The sequence below is a fragment of the Humulus lupulus genome, chromosome 3, assembly GCF_963169125.1.
Source record: "Humulus lupulus chromosome 3, drHumLupu1.1, whole genome shotgun sequence".
Taxonomy (NCBI): domain Eukaryota; kingdom Viridiplantae; phylum Streptophyta; class Magnoliopsida; order Rosales; family Cannabaceae; genus Humulus; species Humulus lupulus.
Window position 1 is genome coordinate 75,616,728 of NC_084795.1, and position 19,341 is coordinate 75,636,068.

Sequence of the window (19,341 nt, forward strand, 5' to 3'; positions counted from 1 at the left end):
GTCTTCCCTTTCCTCTCAGTCCCTTCAATCTTCAATGTTCTTCGTCTTTCCATTCCTGGTCCGTGCGTGGTGGTCTATCTCTCTCGGTTTCCCATAGACTCGGTCTCTCGGTTTCAGTTCGTGGTCCGTTCGTAGCTTGCTCTTGCAAGTCAGCCCTCTTGCAGGTCAGCCCTCTTGCATGTCTTCCCGTAGCTTGTTTTGTTTTTGTTATTGCAGTGTGGGTTTTGTGTAGATTGTTGCTCTGTTTTATCGGACGTTTGTTTCTAATCTGCATTTCTTCTGGCATTTCTTCAGTCTTGCCTAACCCGTAGCTTGCTCTTGCAGGTCAGCCCTCTCTTTGTACCAAGTTCTCCTTTGCTCTATCAATGGAGGAGCCTCTTCTATTCTGAGAAATACCTCAAACCCACCAGCTGTTTCACTCATTCTCAGGTACACAAATTAGGCACCTTTACTGTTTTCATGTTTCTTTTGCTTAATTAACTTCTTTTATGTTTTTTTTTTACTTTGTTCACATTTTTCTTTGGTGTTGTAAATCTTGTATATGATAGAATACAGTCTTACTTGAATGGAAAAAGAAAATTGCACTCTTGGAAATGAATCAGGTGGTCTCAGAATTTAGTAGGGTGTCGTAATTGCTTTGCTATATGATGACTGATCATATGATGGTATTCTTAAATTAGGTTTTTCTTGTTTGACCTTTTTAAATCTGGTCTAGATGAAAAATGGTCTCTTTTCATTTCCAGATCCTAATAAAATATTAAGATGTGATCGAACAATTCAGTCTTTTGCTAAAACAGGGGAAGGTTTATGCTTAAAGTATGTATTAAATCTGTGTTGGTACATGCACCTCATAAATGTATACATGATATGTGATGAGATCTCTGTGTGTACATGGTACAGCCTGTGTGTATTAAAAACTAACAGTTGTCCAATTCTTTAAAAATGATTTAACTAATTAGGTTTGTTCTCCTTTTAAAGAAATAGTTTGAATTAAATTGCATAAGTTTTCTGATGACTGGGTATATCATTTATTTATTTATAAACACTGAATTTTCACAACAAAATGCATTGTCTGACTTGATCATCTTGAAGTCAGTGTTACTCAAAAGTTGACCAAAGCATGAAATGTAATATCAAACTGGACAAAATATAAAATATTAAAAGTTGCATAGATGAGGAGCTACAATAATTAATAAAATTCAGGTTATATTTATGAGTTGTCCGACATGGTATATTTGAGGTGGTGAGAATTAAGAAATTAAATAAGTATATGAATATTATTATTTATCTCATACTGGTTTGGTTTGTCTACCTGGCTTATTTCAATTTGGCAATGACAATGTCAAAATGAGTTACTGTATCCTTGAAGGCTTCACAAAATTGTGATTTGAGGAAGAAGATCATATCTTGACAGTCTGGTGAATCTCTTAATTAAATGTTTGTGAGCCAATATTCTTAAGGAGTACACCATTAAGACCCTTTGAACTAATTCTTATATTCTGCCTACTTGCATTGTTTAATCATACTATTATTTATCTTTTTGCTAAAAAGTAATATTAATAAATTGATTTTGGTGCTTTACATGTGTCCTTGTAGTATTAGCGACACAGATATGAATATAGGTTAATTTAATAGAGGGATACCAAATTAGAAATCATCTATTTCTAGTGTACAAAACAAAACAAATAAAATTAATTTGTTACAGATATAATTGCTATATTTTCCTAGCTATTAATTTCCATTAATAAATTTCATGTATAAGATTTTACAATGTATATTGCTCTCTAGAAATAGAAATCTGTGTGTGTTTGAGATGAGATCTTTGGCTATTGGTCCTGTAATTCAGCTGATTAAGTTCAGTATTAGATCTAGACTAGCCAGGTTGCCTAAGCTGAAAGTGAGGACCAGTGAGGTGGCGTTCTTAGAGGCTATTACTCAGTTATAACTATTTTTGTTTGGCTATTTGAGCTTGGTTTGTTTTCTTGCTGGTTTATTGCTTTTTTAGGTCCTGTGTGGAGGCGTTCTTAGGGGCTATTTCTCAGCAGTTTCTGTTTTTGTTTGGCTCTTTGAGCTTGGTTTGTAATCTTGCTGGTTTGTAATCTTGCTGGTTTGTTCAATATATTCATTTTTTCCATAAAAAAAGAAAAAGAAAATGGGTGGTTAAAAGAAGACATTACACTGTAAAATAAGCAGACAGACAAGCTCTGAAATAATTTGGTACCAAATAAATATAAAAGCTCCTCCTAGTTATGTTAAAAAGATAGTATTCTAATTATTTAACATAATAAATTTATTGTTTAGCTAAAGTACATGTAAATTAATACAGTAGGAAATCGCTTACAGTAGGAAACCTGCATTTAGTATACTGTTTCATACTGAAGTCACTGAACCATGAATGGCTCATATCATTGATGTTTCATTTCATTTCCATGTATAAATGAGAATACAACTCTTCTTTTTCCTGTGCTTATATCAGTGTTTGGTTGTTCTACTAAAAGTTCTCTGTCATTGTTAATTATAAAGTTCCATAATTTTGATAATGATTGTAAAACTAGTCTCAAAAACAATAAAAAATGGATATAAATCTTTTGCAAAGTAAAAGAGAAATCACATCTGTAAAAACGAGCTTGTGTGAGACTAAATATGCTGATATGTATGTTGAGTCTACTTTGCTAAAGTTTATTTTAAGATTTTGGTATCAATATCAACTTTGACGAAGTGGGTGAGTTCAAATAATAAAAAAATGCAGGGGTCAAAACATGAGATTCTCAATGGTGTGCGAGTTATTAATACATCTTCTAATCAGTTTTTTCTAAGGCTTATTGGTAGCAGTAATAACACTCCCATGAAATATTTATATTTTCTTTATAAAGTTCTTTTAAAGATAGTGTTGTGATATTGGGTTTAGTAGGGAATTTTATTCCATGTAAGTAACGGTCTTTGGTATGTGGTGATGGTTGCACGGCTGTCTTATTTGGTAATGAAATTCTAATTCATTAATTGAACCATTTTTAGATAAGAATTATTTGTTCATATCTCATGTAATTGTTATTAATTTTAGACTATTTCAGTAAAAAAAAATATAGTAATAACACTCCCATGAAATGTTGCAGAGCCTAATTTCCTCATTAAACTTGGATTCTCGCAGGTAAAACCACAATGATAAAACTTGAATACTAATAAAACAGTCCCAACATGGACAAATTACTCATCTAGTTAATTTTCATAACAATGATCAGAGTTACATATGAACAAACATGGAAAACCACAAGGTTTCTTTTTTAAAAGAAGGATTAATAAAGAAATAATATAAGATAAAACCACTGTTGTTACATTTATTTGATATTCCAACTTTTATTTTTGGTTGTTTGAGCTTGCTTGCCATGTTGTTTAGTTTGTTAGTTTATCATACATGCTTGTTTAATATCTATTGACAAATTTTAATTTTGTATTAATCTTTTAAGTATTGATTATATTCTTCAGGTTGGGGATCGAATTGGCAAGGAGCATTGCAAAGGTAATTTGCAAGAGGTACGGAATTTGTTATTTTAACTCTTATTATTAATATCTTTAAAATGTTAGAGGAGTTTGAATATCTTAAATATGCATCCATAGAGAAGTAGGTTCTAAGATTAAAATTGTGTGCTGCGGTGATAACGGAAGGTTGAAAACTTGTGTGTATTAGAGAAGTAGGTTCTGGAAAATTTGTTTGTGTGCTGCGGTGATATAAGGAAGAAAACTTATTGTGTGTTGTTTGAATTTTTTGACTTGGTATTGATAGATGGTTAGGTAAGCTTTTATATGTATAGATTAGATTTTTCATTATATGTATAGATTAAATTTTTCATTTAGTCATATTGTTTTCATTATTTCCATATGTATAGATTAGATTTAATTGCCACAACCCAAGCTAAAATATTGTCTTTGATCCAAACCCAATTAGTTAGTGGCTACCATTTTAGAATCTGATTATTAAATTAAAAACAACACTAGAATCTCTTGAAAGCTTAATGAAACTAAAGTACTAGAAATTAGTAATAGATTTAGACCAATAAATCTTTAGTGGGACTAAGAATCATGGTACTAGAAAATCAAGTAACTGCTATAACATAAAAGGAAAAAGAAAAAGAAAAGAAAAAAATTGTTTGGTGAAAAGTTCACTTCCTCTCCTCAGCATCAGTTTGATGATTATGACTCAGATAGCTAGCTGATCCTTTATGGAAATGAGTTCAGTTCTGAATCTTCTGATCAGTGCAGAGCCTAATGGGTTTGAAGCTCATAAAGTCCCCACTCATAAATTTATTTGCCCAAAAAAGATTTCAAATCAAACAAATATTATTAGCTCTTCATTTCTTCTGAGCACTCAAGGCTTTAGTTGAACCAAATTTAATAGTTTTGAATGAATGAATTACAAGTAGTTTATAAAAATTCACCATAAGTAAGGCTCAAGAATCAAGATGCACCTTATGTATTTGTTGTGATGTGGTGCTGCCCATATCAGTGGCTCATATATCATAAACCCATCGACAAAAATTTCTTAGCTTGGTCCCATCCCATGGTTCTGTTCAACCTTAGATCACACATGGTCACTGTCACCATAATAATCCCATATTGGCATCTAACATCATAAAACATATAGAAACATGCTAGAGTTGCATTTTTGGACTTAACACCTTTCTACTCCTCTTTTGTACAAAAACTCATTAATTAATTCTTTGCCCAATTTCAAGAGAGCTCATGCAAAAGCATTGAGAAATAAATTGAATAAAACATGTAGCTGTAGGGTCACCACGCAAAGGATCTTCAATTTCATCATCATTCTCAACCAAACTCTCAATATTCTCACATTGAGTGTCATCAAATGGAAGCATTCAAAAGCATATTTAGAGATTTTGAAAGCCACGCTAGAATTAATTTCCATTAAAAAAGTTAAAAGAGGAAACCTTGAAGTTGAACAACACCAATGTACATCTCAACGACCAAAAACTATTAAAAGACAAAATCCCCAACTCAAATTCACAAGTGAGGGAAGGAAAGAAAAAATAAGTGTATAGACAAAAGAAAAAAAGAAAAAGAGAAAGAGAAAAACTAGAGCTTTACCAAAAGTATAGATGGATAAACAAGAAGATTGTGAGTGAAGTGTTACTCACAATCTTCTTCATGAAAATAACTGAAGCTAAAAAAATAACCTACTATTATTATTCTTCATGAAAGTGAACCTTTTAAACAATAGGGAGCGCTAAAATGTATTCGATAAACAACCAGCTAAGAAGAAACAAAGAGAGAGACTATGAACCATACTTGAAACTCGTTTAATCATAACTTGCAAGCTAGCTTCTCAAGTCCCATCCTTAATTTTCTGAAATTAGAAAGATTATACAGAAACAATTAGAAGAAAATAACTATACTTAACTTTCTTTGATAATATTTTCTCTAATTAATCCACTAGACAACTACATACAACTATATTAAAGCATTAGATCATATATAAATCTTTATGATTACAGTTATTATATTAAAACTACATAATCATGCTATTTTAGATCATATAGCTATAAACCCAGCTACACAATTTATCATCTCTTTATGCTTTCTTTAGTTCTCAAGATAGCAAATTAGAATCAATCAAGTTTTCCATAGTCTGTAGCAATACTATGGGAATCAATCAAGTTTTCCATAGTATTGGACCTTTTTTAAATTTTCTCTTAAATAAAACAGTGAGTTACTAAAATATTACCCCTTTAATATCTAATTAATGTTAATAATCATTTGGTGTGCTAAAGTAAATTTTACCATTACCAATATAAATTTGTAGCTTTCTTAGTTAAATACTTAGAAAAGTCCTCATATGTTTCTCTAAGTATAAACTTTATAAGTCCTAAGTTATAACTAGATTAGTTTGAAAATTATAATTGGAAAACTACATCTCCAAAAATGCTCAAACTTCACAGAATTAACCTTGGCTATATCAAGCAGTTTCTTGTAAAATTTTACACAAAAATAATTATTTTTACTTAGTGACATTTATTTTCAAAAATCTTACTTTAAGGCTGTCTAGGAATAGGTCAATCTTTTTAACAAATTTTGAGACTTTATAAAATCTATTTGGTTTATTAATCTGGTCCAAAAAATTTTAGGACCATAATAGGCTGTGTAAAAAACACTCACTCCAAAAATAAAATCATTTTAGGCATTTTTACTTGGTAAAACGGATACTCAAAGTTGTCGCTAAAATTAAAATCAGTCTGCAGAAAAATTGAACACATCTGTTGAATATGAATCTAATAATTTGGATACAAGCTAGAGTAGAATGAAATGAAGCCTAGTCTAAAAATGCTTAGGACAGTACCAAACAATAGTTTTTTTCCTGTGTAATCATACACACATCAAAGATCTATTTCTTTTTCCAGTAGTAAAGCAAACCTAGTCAAGTGCATCAAATTTGAAGTTGTCCACTTCACATGCACCCTAGATAAGAATTAGATAACAAATATTCACTTGAAACCATCAAATTAATGGAAAAAAATTCAGTGTTTTTATCTGTACCCAAAAAGAAATAAATTATAAGTTAATCATTTTGGTTCCAATATCCTCCAACCTCCTAACAGAAACTTTGGAGAGCTAAGTAAACATTAGTGATAAAAATATTTCTCATCACATTTCTGTTAAAAAAAATTAGTAATTAGCAGAGCTTACCTAAGAAAAGTCAAAACGACTAGACTTGCTGGGCTTTGTTAAAATAGTATCCACAGTCTTCTTGACACTGTTTTTGACACTAGTAAGAAATGAATGAATTGCTGAATTCTTCCTCTCTTGATTCTCTTTAAATGTTCACCTTCTCTGTTATTATTCTATTTCTCTCTAAAGTTCTATTTTATTTTCTGTCTTAATTCTCTCTCTAAATCTAAAATAACCCTGTTCTTCTAGAAATGTTTACCACTTATTCTGAACACAACTCACCATACACGGTTATATAATCAAACTGAGAACTAATAATGATCCATAAACCACAAATCTGGAATCAATTATAAATTTATATCCATTAACAATCAGAAAAGGTACGAGACCATAAAGAAATCCCAAACGCTCTACAGGGAACTATAACAAATTTGTAAATTGGAATTAAGTAATTAACTCCACTCTAGAATCTTCAGCAAAAGTGATCATTTAACTCTGAACAAGCAACTCTGCCCCTGAATGAAATTCAATAAAGCTTTAAACTTCAATAACCCAAATATATTGAAATTCAACCAATGCATGTTTTCTTTTAAAAGCATGTGTGTGAATGACCTTGTCATGACCCTGATATTACAACCGCAAATAATGTGATTGTCTTGTCTAACAGTTGTTAAACCCAGACAAAAAACAAGATTTTAGTAAGAGAACAACATCAAATACAAATTCATTGGAGATGGATAAAAGTTGGATCCATCTTAACAAGTTAGTAACCAAAATCATATAGTTTATTTTGGATATAAGTTGAAGTGTTAGTGCTTGATTATTGACGTATGCTCTAAAATTGTAGAGTAACGGTGGAATATGAGCAAAAAGCTAGAGAGTTTGTTGAGACAGCCATGACGAATCTTGGATTTCCAGCCAAGATTCTTTGTCCATGCAACAAATGTCACAATCTAAGCCATCAACTTTCACACGAAGTTGTCGAACACTTAGTTTTGTGGGGCATGGACCATTCTTACAAAACATGGTTTCATCAAAATCTGGAACTACAGACAACGCTGATGAGGATGCCTTGACAAAATTGTTTGGTAACCAAAAATCTGGTCGTTTAATCGGACAAGGAAGAGGCGTGACAAGGTCAAAGCTAACTGTTGTTAATATGTGTAATAGCAAGATCTCCAAGTTAGAAGAAGAGCAACATAATATGAAGCTCAAAATGACTGAAATGATGAATCTACTTAAAGAACACTTGGTGGTATTTCTATCTTGCACTTATAAATCTTAGTTTTCTTTTCTTCCAATAAAACTTATCTTGGTTTTATATTTAGGTTGGTGGTAAAGTGACACCAAGCAAAGGACAGTCTCGCAATGTACTGCAGTCAAACAATGTTCAGTCCCCTAAGGTAAATTATAAAAGTTGTTATTGTTTTAAATTTTCATTTTAGAAGAACAATTACAGAAACTAATATATTGTCTTTAAAATAAATTTGGTAGAGTGTTGCACTAGAAAAAAGACAAATTTACAGAAGGGAAGAATGCTTGCTACTTGCTTGACTGGGCAGATGCAATTGTTACTGAAGGTCGTTGGGATTCTAGTGATCCAAATATAACTGTACATTGAAAGCCTCTTGGACCAGACTTTATGCGAGTATGGGTTGATGTTGCTATTGTACCAGAGTCTTACTTATTTCGTCCTAATCATGCGATGCTTACAATACAAGAAGCAGTTGGTTCCACAGTTGCATGGCCTTCTAAAAAAGTTGTTCCAAGAGGTACATTTTTATACTAAAAAAATAACTAATGTCTTATAATTTAGTGTTTTGTTTCTTTGTTTGCTTTGGTGTATTTTTTAATCTATTATTTTGTATGTGGTGTCCTTTCTTGGATATAATTTCCATAGCATTTTTTTAGAAGTAATTTGTGATGCTAGATAATAACAATAAAATATTTCTTTGTTTATTTTGCAGATATGACAAGCGAAGTATAAAAGGATACTTAAGACTCCTTGAAAGTAGTAACTTTTAGACTGTTTGAATACTTAAAGAATATTTTGTTGTTAATGATAGTGTTGCATGTTTTAAACTAAATTGTGGATTGTTAATTCAATGTAGAATGTTCTTACTTTTTGTTATTTGAAAATCAAGTTCATTTGATGATGCTAATATATATTAGAAAGCTAATTTTAATTATATAAAAAAAATTAAAATATAATAGAATAAATTAGTGTAATATAAATAAAATATATAATGAGAATTTAAATATATCTAAATATAACAATAATAGGAAAATTGAGTTATAATATATATTACAATAACACTTTTTATGCAAAGAATTATGTTATGGAAACTTTATTATATAACACAAATAATGTGTTATACTAAAGTGTAGTATAACACAAAAAAAGTGTTATACTAAAGTGTAGTATAACACAAAAAAAGTGTTATAGTAAAGTGTAGTATAACACAAAAAAAGTGTTATACTAAAGTGTAGTATAACACAAAAAAAGTGTTATAGTATCGACTATAAATAACATAATTCAACACTTATCTATATATTAAAATAACACAATAATTGTGTTATCGTTGACAGTACAATAACACATCTGTATAACACTGATAAAGTGTTATGGTAAGTACCCTGACCTACGATAGCACAGTATGTCTTAACACATCAGAAAGTGTTATCGTAGGTTTTGATAACACATTTTTGGAGTTATTAAAAGCATTTTTTCTTGTAGTGCACTCTTTGTTTGGTGAAAAAATATATTGGTTTTGGATTAAAGCGCAAAGTGTTAATCTCCAACGATGGGGATGATGTGCGATGTGATTGCTATTCTCTTGAGACAAAAGGAATTCCATGTAGACATATTTTTATTTCATTGAAGAATTTGGAGAGAAGAAGTTTGCCAATTTGTTTGGTAAATAGACGTTGGCTAAAAGATGCTAAAGAAGTTCAACTGTTGACTCAAGGTAATGAAATAAAGTGTCCTCATCCTGAAGTTATTGAAAATTCTAGGTACGGTGGTGTAACCACACAAACTACTATCACATCGTACCTTGCTACAAGATCACGAGAAGCATTTCAAAAGGCTATGAAAGTTATATCAGAGTTGAATGCAGAATTGGAAAAAATGCCACCAGATGAAGAGTTAAAACATCCTCAAAATGATGAAGAAGTATTTCCTAATAATATTTTGGACTCTCAGATTAAAAAAACAAAAGGCAGACCAACTACAGCCAGTTTGTCGAAATCATTCTCTGGAGGTGCAAAGAAGAGAAAACCAAAAAAATCGCTATTACATTGCAAGTATTGTGGTGAGGTTGGACATGATTCAAGGAATTGTCCTATGCAGCCAAAGTCCACTACAAAGAAAAATGGTCATTCGAAGAATAAGAAGAAAAAAATCAATCCATGATTAGTGATGTCTTTTGTATAATTGTTTACAAACACTTTCTCTATTGCAATCATTAATTTCGGCTACAACAATATAGGGTTAATTATTGTGTTTTTTTTCAAATATTATAAATATGGTATTGAGAATTGGAAAATTTAATTCATTTGCATAATTAGGGCCTACACTAATAGTTAGTTTGAACAATTAAATATTGAATATATGTTAAATATTAAATGCACCTCTTCATATTCAAAGACAATAACCAACTATCTAAACCCTAATTTAAAAAATTATAATTAGATGTGTAAAATTTATTAATATTACAAACCCTAATTTCGGCTATGCTAATTGTGGCTTACAATTAATATTGAAATTTTTTAGCATTAAAAATACAAAATAATTGCACATCTTAAATATGGTATTGAGAAGTGGGAATTGTTAATGCACCTCTTCAAATTGAAAGACTCAAAGACTATATATATCCTAGCATTTAGCAAATAATTAATTATTATATAAAAATATTTTTTTTATTATTAATTTCGGCTACAACAATATAGGGTTAATTATTGTGTTTTTTTTCAAATATTATAAATATGGTATTGAGAATTGGAAAATTTAATTCATTTGCATAATTAGGGCCTACACTAATAGTTAGTTTGAACAATTAAATATTGAATATATGTTAAATATTAAATGCACATCTTCATATTCAAAGACAATAACCAACTATCTAAACTCTAATTTCAAAAATTATAATTAGATGTGTAAAATTTATTAATATACAAACCCTAATTTCGGCTATGCCAATTGTGGTTTACAATTAATATTGAAATTTTATCATTAATTTCGGCTAAAAAAATATGTAGTTTTAATTGTTAATGCACATCTTCAAATTGAAAGATTCAAATAATTAATTATATAAAAATATATTTTTTATCATTAATTTTGGATAAATTTGGATCTATTGTTTTAATTGTTTTTTTTTTCAAATATTATAAACATGGCATTGAGAATTGGAAAATTTAATTCATTTGCATAATTAGGGTTTAAAGTCATTTTTTATAAAATTAATTTCGGCTACCAAAAAAATAGGGCTAATTACTTTTTTTTTAAATTTCGAAATAGGAGAAGTAATTTAATCATGGTATTGAGAATACATCAAGAAAAAACTATAACATTTAAAAAAACAAAAAACTAAACCAAAATCAGCAAGGTCAACATTTATTATATTAATCATAAACTAAACAAAAAACATTTAAAAAAAATACATCAAGAAAAAACTATAACAATCATAAATAAAACTCTTAGAAATCTATTGACCTTGCTTTGTAGTTTTAATTGTTTCATCATCTATTAGCATCTTCATATACTTTTCAAAGCGTTTTTTGTCACCGCCTGTTAAAACTTTAAAGATTCGTTGTTCACCAATCTGAACTTTCACCATTTCTTTATTCCAAATTTGGATCTCCAACATCAAGTTTCTAACCATAAGCTTGGTTAACTCCGCTCTTTTCTCTTGTTGGGCAATGGAGAAGTTGATGAGATCACAAACGTTGCTCCATGGGACATGATAGTCTCTTTCCTTGGCCAATGTTTCTACTATTGACAATTGCTCCCTTAATAAATCAATCATAACCAGAATTGGTAATTGAAAGGCAATGAAATCTTCCATGTTCAACATCTATTCTAACTCTAACCAAATATAAAGATTTTTTTTTCTATCTGTCTTTGAAATGTAGAATATATAGGACAATACTCTAACCAAGTATTATGAAGCAATGCAACCTTTTCAATGTCTTTTTTTATATAGAATTTCGGTTTCCTTAGAGATTTTTTTTGGCAATATTAAAAAATAATAATTAATATGGAATATATCTTAAATATTAAATGCACATTTTCAAATTCAACTATCTATATTCTAGCACTTAATCAAAAAAAATTCGGCCACTACATTTATTAGGAGAATAATTGTTTTGTTTTTTTTAAAAATAAATAAATATAGTTTTGATAATTGTGAAAATTTAATTAATTTGCATAATTAGGACCTACACTAATAATTAGTTTGAATAATTAAATGTTGAATATATATTAAATATTAAATGCACATTTTCAAATTCAAACACTCTAACCAAGTATTATGAAGCAATGCAACCTTTTCAATGTCTTTTTTTATATAGAATTTCGGTTTCCTTAGAGATTTTTTTTGGCAATATTAAAAAATAATAATTAATATGGAATATATCTTAAATATTGAATGCACCTTTTCAAATTCAACTATCTATATTATAGCACTCAATCAAAAAAATTTCGGCCACTACATTTATTAGGAGAATAATTGTTTTGTTTTTTTAAAAAAAATAAACAAATATAGTTTTGAGAATTGTGAAAATTTAATTAATTTGCATAATTAGGGCCTACACTAATAATTAGTTTGAACAATTAAATGTTGAATATATATTAAATATTAAATGCACCTTTTCAAATTCACACACTCTAACCAACTATCAAAATCTTGGTATTAAATCAAAATTTATTAAATTAATATTTTTATACACCCATTTTTCGGCCACAACAAAATATTAGAGAATAATTATTTTTTTTCTAAATAATTAAATATAGTTTTGAGAATTGTGAAAATTCAATTAATTTGCATAATTAGGGTTTACATTAATTATTAGTTTGAACAATTAAATGTTGAATATATATTAAATATTAAATGCACCTTTTCAAATTCAAACACTCTAACCAATTATCAAAATCTTGGTATTAAATCAAAATTTATTAAATTAATATTTTTATACACCCATTTTTCGGCCACAACAAAATATTAGAGAATAATTAATTTTTTTCTAAAAAATTAAATATAGTTTTGAGAATTGTGAAAATTTAATTAATTTGTATAATTAGGGTTTACACTAATTATTAGTTTGAACAATTAAATATTGAATATATCTTAAATATTAAATGCACCTTTTCAAATTCAAACACTCTAACCAATTATCAAAATCTTGGTATTAAATCAAAATTTATTAAATTAATATTTTTATACACCCATTTTTCGGCCACAACAAAATATTAGAGAATAATTAATTTTTTACTTAAAAAAAATAAATATAGTTTTGAGAATTGTGAAAATTTAATTAATTTGTATAATTAGGGTTTACACTAATTATTAGTTTGAACAATTAAATATTGAATATATCTTAAATATTAAATGCACCTTTTCAAATTCAAACACTCTAACCAACTATCAAAATCTTAGTATTAAATCAAAATTTACTAAATTAATATTTTTTTTAAACCCATTTTTCGGCCACTACATTTATTAGGAGAATAATTGTTTTGTTTTACTTAAAAAAAATAAATATAGTTTTGAGAATTGTGAAAATTCAATTAATTTGCATAATTAGGGTTTACACTAATTATTAGTTTGAACAATTAAATGTTGAATATATATATTAAATATTAAATGCACCTTTTCAAATTCAAACACTCTAACCAACTATCAAAATCTTGGTATTAAATCAAAATTTATTAAATTAATATTTTTATACACCCATTTTTCGGCCACAACAAAATATTAGAGAGAAAAATAATTTTTTTTCTAAAAAATTAAATATAGTTTTGAGAATTGTGAAAATTCAATTAATTTGTATAATTAGGGTTTACACTAATTATTAAATGCACATCTTCATATTCAAAGACAATAACTAACTACCCAAACCCTAATTTCGGCTATGCCAATTATGGTTTACAATTAATATTGAAATTTTTTAAGATTAAAAATAAAAAATAATTACACATCTTAAAATTCAAGAACTCTCCTTTTATATAATAATAGTCATATTCAAGACAATATAGATATTTGAAAGGGTACAATAATAAAAATAAAATCAACAAAATTAAACATAAAATACTTGTGGAAACAGTAAAAAAAATTAAAAAAAAACTACTAATCTTCGGCCTTCCTCTTCTTATTGGCGTGATCTTCTCCGATCATCATCTTCTTTGTTGGGTTTTCACTGATATGACGAAGAAATTTCATAGTTACCTCTTTGTGGTCTTCATGTGGCACCTTCTCAATCTGTTTGCAATCTCTCTTGATCTTTGCTAGTTCAATTTGCCATTTATTTATTTCCTCCTTCAAGTTTTCAACATATAACTTGGTTAGTTCCCTTCTCATTGTCTTCGATATACTGGAAAATGGATAAGGAATTCGACCACCATCTTCAAAATGTGTATCGTCTCCAACCTTGGTGATTGGTAAGGTAGGCAAAGTGTCGGCAATCTTCATCAAGGATTGAAGATTCTCAATCATTCCTTCTACTAGAGACAAGTATTCTTGATCTATATCAGACATGGCTAAGAGTAGAAAGAGATGATAAAAACTATGTTAATTTTTTTACTAAAATAATAAGATATGTAAAGGTTCAAATTAAGGTGTGTGATATATAAATAAGTAGGGTTTCAAAGACAAGTGCCTGTTCAATTTTTTTAATAAATTTCGACCAAGACCACTACATAATTACCTAATTTTTGGCCATTTAATAGGGAATTGGATATTATTGGAAAGTAGATAATAACGTTATTTTATTAATAAATATGAAACACTTGAGCACATAAGATTCAGCCACCTATGCTATTTTGAAAATAATAGTAATTGGCAATTGTTAATAAATCCAGCAAATTATTAACAAAATTTTGGAATTGATATAATATTATAACATTAAATAACAAAACAACTTCCAATGTAGTACATTTGATTACCTAAAGAAAATAAAGAGGAACATATGGTTATTTTTTATTTGAACCATGCATGTGATTGAAAAGCAAAGACTCATGATAATTGATTTCATATTCAACATCAAACAGTTGTTGCCTCCAAAACAAGTCTTCCTTCTCCGAACCTTCAATAAAAGATAACGCTAAATCTTTTGGAGCTTGTTCAATATCTTTCAAATCCAAAGGATTTGTCGAGTATCGTTGGATTACCAGATCTGCCAAGATCATCCTTATTGTACTTCTTTCATGAAAATTTTGCAAGATGCGCGACTGAATATCATCCCGCAAAGCATGTAAGTCTCCAGTGATGAATCTTTCTTTGCATTTGGAAATGGAATGACGGCGAACAATTTCCACCATAAATTTGTTATGCATTATGTTGTGACTCATCTTGAACTATCACTTTTCAATAATGAATAATGTTGTCACTTATATAGTATGCTTTTATTATTAATCATAATTAACAATGGAATATGAGAGTTCAATGCATTTCTCATTAAAATGGTTACATTGATTATAAAGAGATGTAACATGTTCTAACTATAACAATTAAATATTCAATTGGTAACTTCGAAAATATATTTACATATCTAAACAAAAATATATATTTGTTTTTTTTAAATAAAAGTAATTAAGATAGGCTTTTATTATAGTTTTTATAGCATTTTTCATTACTATTATTACAGTGATTAAATATAAATTGATAATTTCGAGAAGACCTTTTACATATCCAAGAATTATAGTTGTGGCATGTGTGTTTTAGTATTTATTATAGTTGTGGGATGTGTGTTTGGGTATTCTGCAACATTTTAGTTTTTAATAATTTGTATAGTTTTCGAGATCTACAAAGATATATTAAATAAATTACTATATTTTATATTTAATATACATTTCGATAATTAATATTAATAAATAATTATAGTTATTTTATGTAATGTTTTATTAATTTTAAAAGTTATCAAATTATAAAAAAATATTAAATAAATTACTAAATTTTAGATTAATTATAATTTCTAAAAATTATTATTATTAAATAATTATAGTTACTTAAAATATATTATGGTTTAGTGAGAAATTATTATCATAAGTTACTCTTAACATTTTGCCATTTACTTATCGTAACAATTTATAATGTTCATGTGTTGAAGAACATTGCAAACAAATAAATTGAAGAATATTGTAGAGAAACTAAAATTCATAAAATATAATTCATAGACGACAAATTACAAAGAGAAGAAAACTAATATTGTCAAAATAAAAACTTTAATGAGAAATAACATTTTTCAAAATTTGAGTAGACTATTATCTTTATTTTCATCATGAACAATCTTCAATAGTTCTTGGAGCCAAAAGTGTTCTTCCTTCTCTACAGCATGGATGAATTTCTGAAGGATGATATGTTGAGAAAGTTGCATCTTGCATGCCTCAGGACTCCATAGGCGACTTGAGATGCATCGAGATGAAAAGAGAGACCCAAGTTTAGTCTTTCTGGTACAGAGAAGAACCAAGAGTTGATTGATTTCATCCTTCTTCTTTTTTATATCTACCGATGTGGTGAGCTCTTTAAGATTAATAGGTGTATTATCATATAGTAATTCAACAACTTTATTGAGGAACACATCGTCTAGTTCCATATCCTTCACGTCTACCAATTTTTTTTTTCCTTTTTCTTTTTCCTCATCTGTAACATCTGCCCATTTTCGCTTCCCTTTTGCTATATGATCAATGTCTTCAATTTTTGGCTTATCTTTCTGTACATCGTTGCTGTCGTCCATTTTTTGCTTCTCTTTCTCCATATCGTTGACCATATCTTTGTTTTGATTCTCTTTATCGGTAGTCTTGATACCCTCCTTGTTTTCATTCTCTTTGTCCATATCGTTGATGTACTCTATTTTTTTATTATGTTTCTCTATTTTTTAAGTTATCTTTGTAAATTCTTGACCTACATATATAAAGAGTTTTTATAACCTAACTAGATGAAAAAAATAATTAGAAATTAAAAAAAAAATTCATTTATTCAATTTAATAAATTTTGAAATTCTCATAAAAATTGTATACCACACACTTATTTATAAATGTATTTAATTACCAGTTTAACTTCCAATACATAGTTTAAGTTTTAAATTATAATAAAATTATTATGACTTTATTGTAAAGGCAATTGTTCAACTACCCATCATTTATTACTATTATTATTTGAATTACACACTTATATAATATTTCAAAAAATTCAGCCAAAATAATAAAGGTAGTTATTTATATATTTATTGCATTTTTCGATTTTGAGAAATTTTTTCTTATCAATTTAATATGTTTTTCTTTCATTAATTTTTTTCCATAAAGGAATCCAAAATTTCGAACATGCTATTATTATTAGTTACAAATTTTGGTCAAATTTTCAATATTTTTTAAAAAAAAATAAATAAATAGGAAAATATAACCAATTCATTTAATTATTAATTTTAGTTACATATCGTTGATGTACTCCATTATTTTATTATGTTTATCTATTTTTTAGGTTATCTTTGTAAATTCTTGACCTACATATATAAAGAGTTTTTATAACCTAACTAGATGAAAAAAATAATTAGAAATTAAAAAAAATTCATTTATTCAATTTAATAAATTTCGAAATTCTCATAAAAATTGTATACCACACACTTATTTATAAATGTATTTAATTACCAGTTTAACTTCCAATACATAGTTTAAGTTTTAAATTATAATAAAATTATTATGACTTTATTGTAAAGGCAATTGTTCAACTACCCATCATTTATTACTATTATTATTTGAAATACACACTTATATAATATTTCAAAAAATTCGGCCAAAATAATAAAGGTAATTATTTATATATTTATTGCATTTTTCGATTTTGAGAAATTTTTGCTTATCAATTTAATAGGTTTTTCTTTCATTAATTTTTTTTCCATAAAGGAATCCAAAATTTCGAACATGCTATTATTATTAGTTACAAATTTTGGTCAAATTTTCAATAATTTTTTTTTAAAAAAAAATAGGAAAATATAACCAATTCTCATGAATGATGCATATAAGTTATTTTTAATAAAATATACATGAAAAATAATAAAAAATTTCGACAAAATAAAAAAAAAACTTGAAATTCTTAATAATATTAGAGAGATTAATATAAGAATCAATCACTAGGACTGAAGAACAATGTCATAACAAACTCATAAACTTACAAAATAAAACAAAGAAGAAACTTGATAATAATTTAAGTAAAATAATAAAACTAATAATCTACTCATCCTTGTCGGAGTTCAAATCAATTCCACTGATATCGATTTTTTCATCCTCCAAGAGAACTTTCATATTCTTTTTGAATAGTTCTTCGTTGCCACCCAATAATTGATCGAAGACGTCTTCGTCATCCATCCTCACCTTCTGAAGTTCTTCTCTCCAAAGTTCAATTTCATATTCCAAATTTTCAACCATAAGAGAAGTCAAACATTTTCTTCTTTGTTGTTGCTTCTTGGCAAAAATGACAATTTCAGACTCCGATTCGCTTTCGCTTTGAGAAGTCTCTTCTTTGGCAAATGTTTTGACGATGGATAATTGGCGTTCCAGCAATTCAATCATTGAAAGAATAGGTACATGGAAAGTTATAAAGTCTTCCATAATAATGAAAAATTGTTTAGAAGAGATGTAGGAATTTTCTAGAGAAACTGATGAAGAGATATATATTTTTATGAAAACTATTTAATCTACTTTAGAATATATATAGCCTAAGAAGATGTTGTGTAGGGTTATGAAAAAATATTTTTTAATTGTTTGTTTATGAAAATAATATATTTAATGAGTAATTGCAACTTTTCAAATACATGCATGTTTCCATTTTCGAAAATATAGGGTATTATTTGGCCACATGCAACTTTTCATTTAGTGTGCATTTATGATACGAATAATTGCATCTATTAATTTTGAGGTGGTTATTCCCATTTTCGAAAATATAGGGTATTATTTGGCCACCTATTTTTTTCGAAAATTATTCCTATTTTATTGAAATGGTGTATGAAAAAAAGACATTAATTGGAAACCGATTAGGTATCTTTTTAATGGTCATATATTAATTGAATATTAAATCATATTCCTTAATTATTTATTGGGTAAAATAAACATTTTTATTATTAATTGACAATAATCATTTTTTTAAAATTTAATTATTTTTTTTAATTTCACTGTATTAAATATAATTTTGTAAGATGTTAAATAACGATAAGAAACACAATAAATTTTAAACTTTTTACTGAAAAACTTAAAATATTTGTTCATATTAAAAATTAAGCATAAAATAAAAACAAAATACAAATAATTAATATTCTCTAACTTAAAATCTACTCTTCATTTCCCTTTATCTTTTTATTTGAAGATTCTCCTTCTTCATCTTCCATAATCCTCTTCTTGATGCTTTCACGAGTCTTCTTCATTTTGACAAGTTCTTTGTTCCAATCTTCAATTTC

At 27.7% G+C, this 19,341-nt stretch overlaps 1 protein-coding gene and 1 long non-coding RNA gene across 2 annotated transcripts; both read left to right on the forward strand.

Annotated features, from left to right (window-relative positions):
* The first annotated feature begins 98 nt into the window (after positions 1-98).
* On the forward strand, positions 99-7,439 carry LOC133821202 (uncharacterized). Its single transcript, XR_009887373.1, has 4 exons — positions 99-164; positions 325-429; positions 3,484-3,531; positions 7,346-7,439. It is a non-coding gene; the product is annotated as an uncharacterized LOC133821202 (long non-coding RNA).
* A 1,864-nt stretch (positions 7,440-9,303) lies between these two features.
* On the forward strand, positions 9,304-10,093 carry LOC133824406 (uncharacterized). Its single transcript, XM_062257281.1, has 2 exons — positions 9,304-9,333; positions 9,416-10,093. Exons 1-2 carry the CDS (start codon positions 9,304-9,306, stop codon positions 10,091-10,093), a joined length of 708 nt encoding a protein of 235 aa, XP_062113265.1.
* The last annotated feature ends 9,248 nt before the right edge of the window (positions 10,094-19,341 follow it).

What these genes read in the sequence shown, in the direction of transcription:
- LOC133824406 (XM_062257281.1), top strand. Translation starts at nt 9,304, where the DNA reads ATGGTAAGTACCCTGACCTACGATAGCACA. An exon ending in CCCTGACCTACGATAGCACA is followed by an intron (nt 9,334 to 9,415) that starts GTATGTCTTAAC and finishes TTTTTCTTGTAG; the next exon opens with TGCACTCTTTGTTTGGTGAA.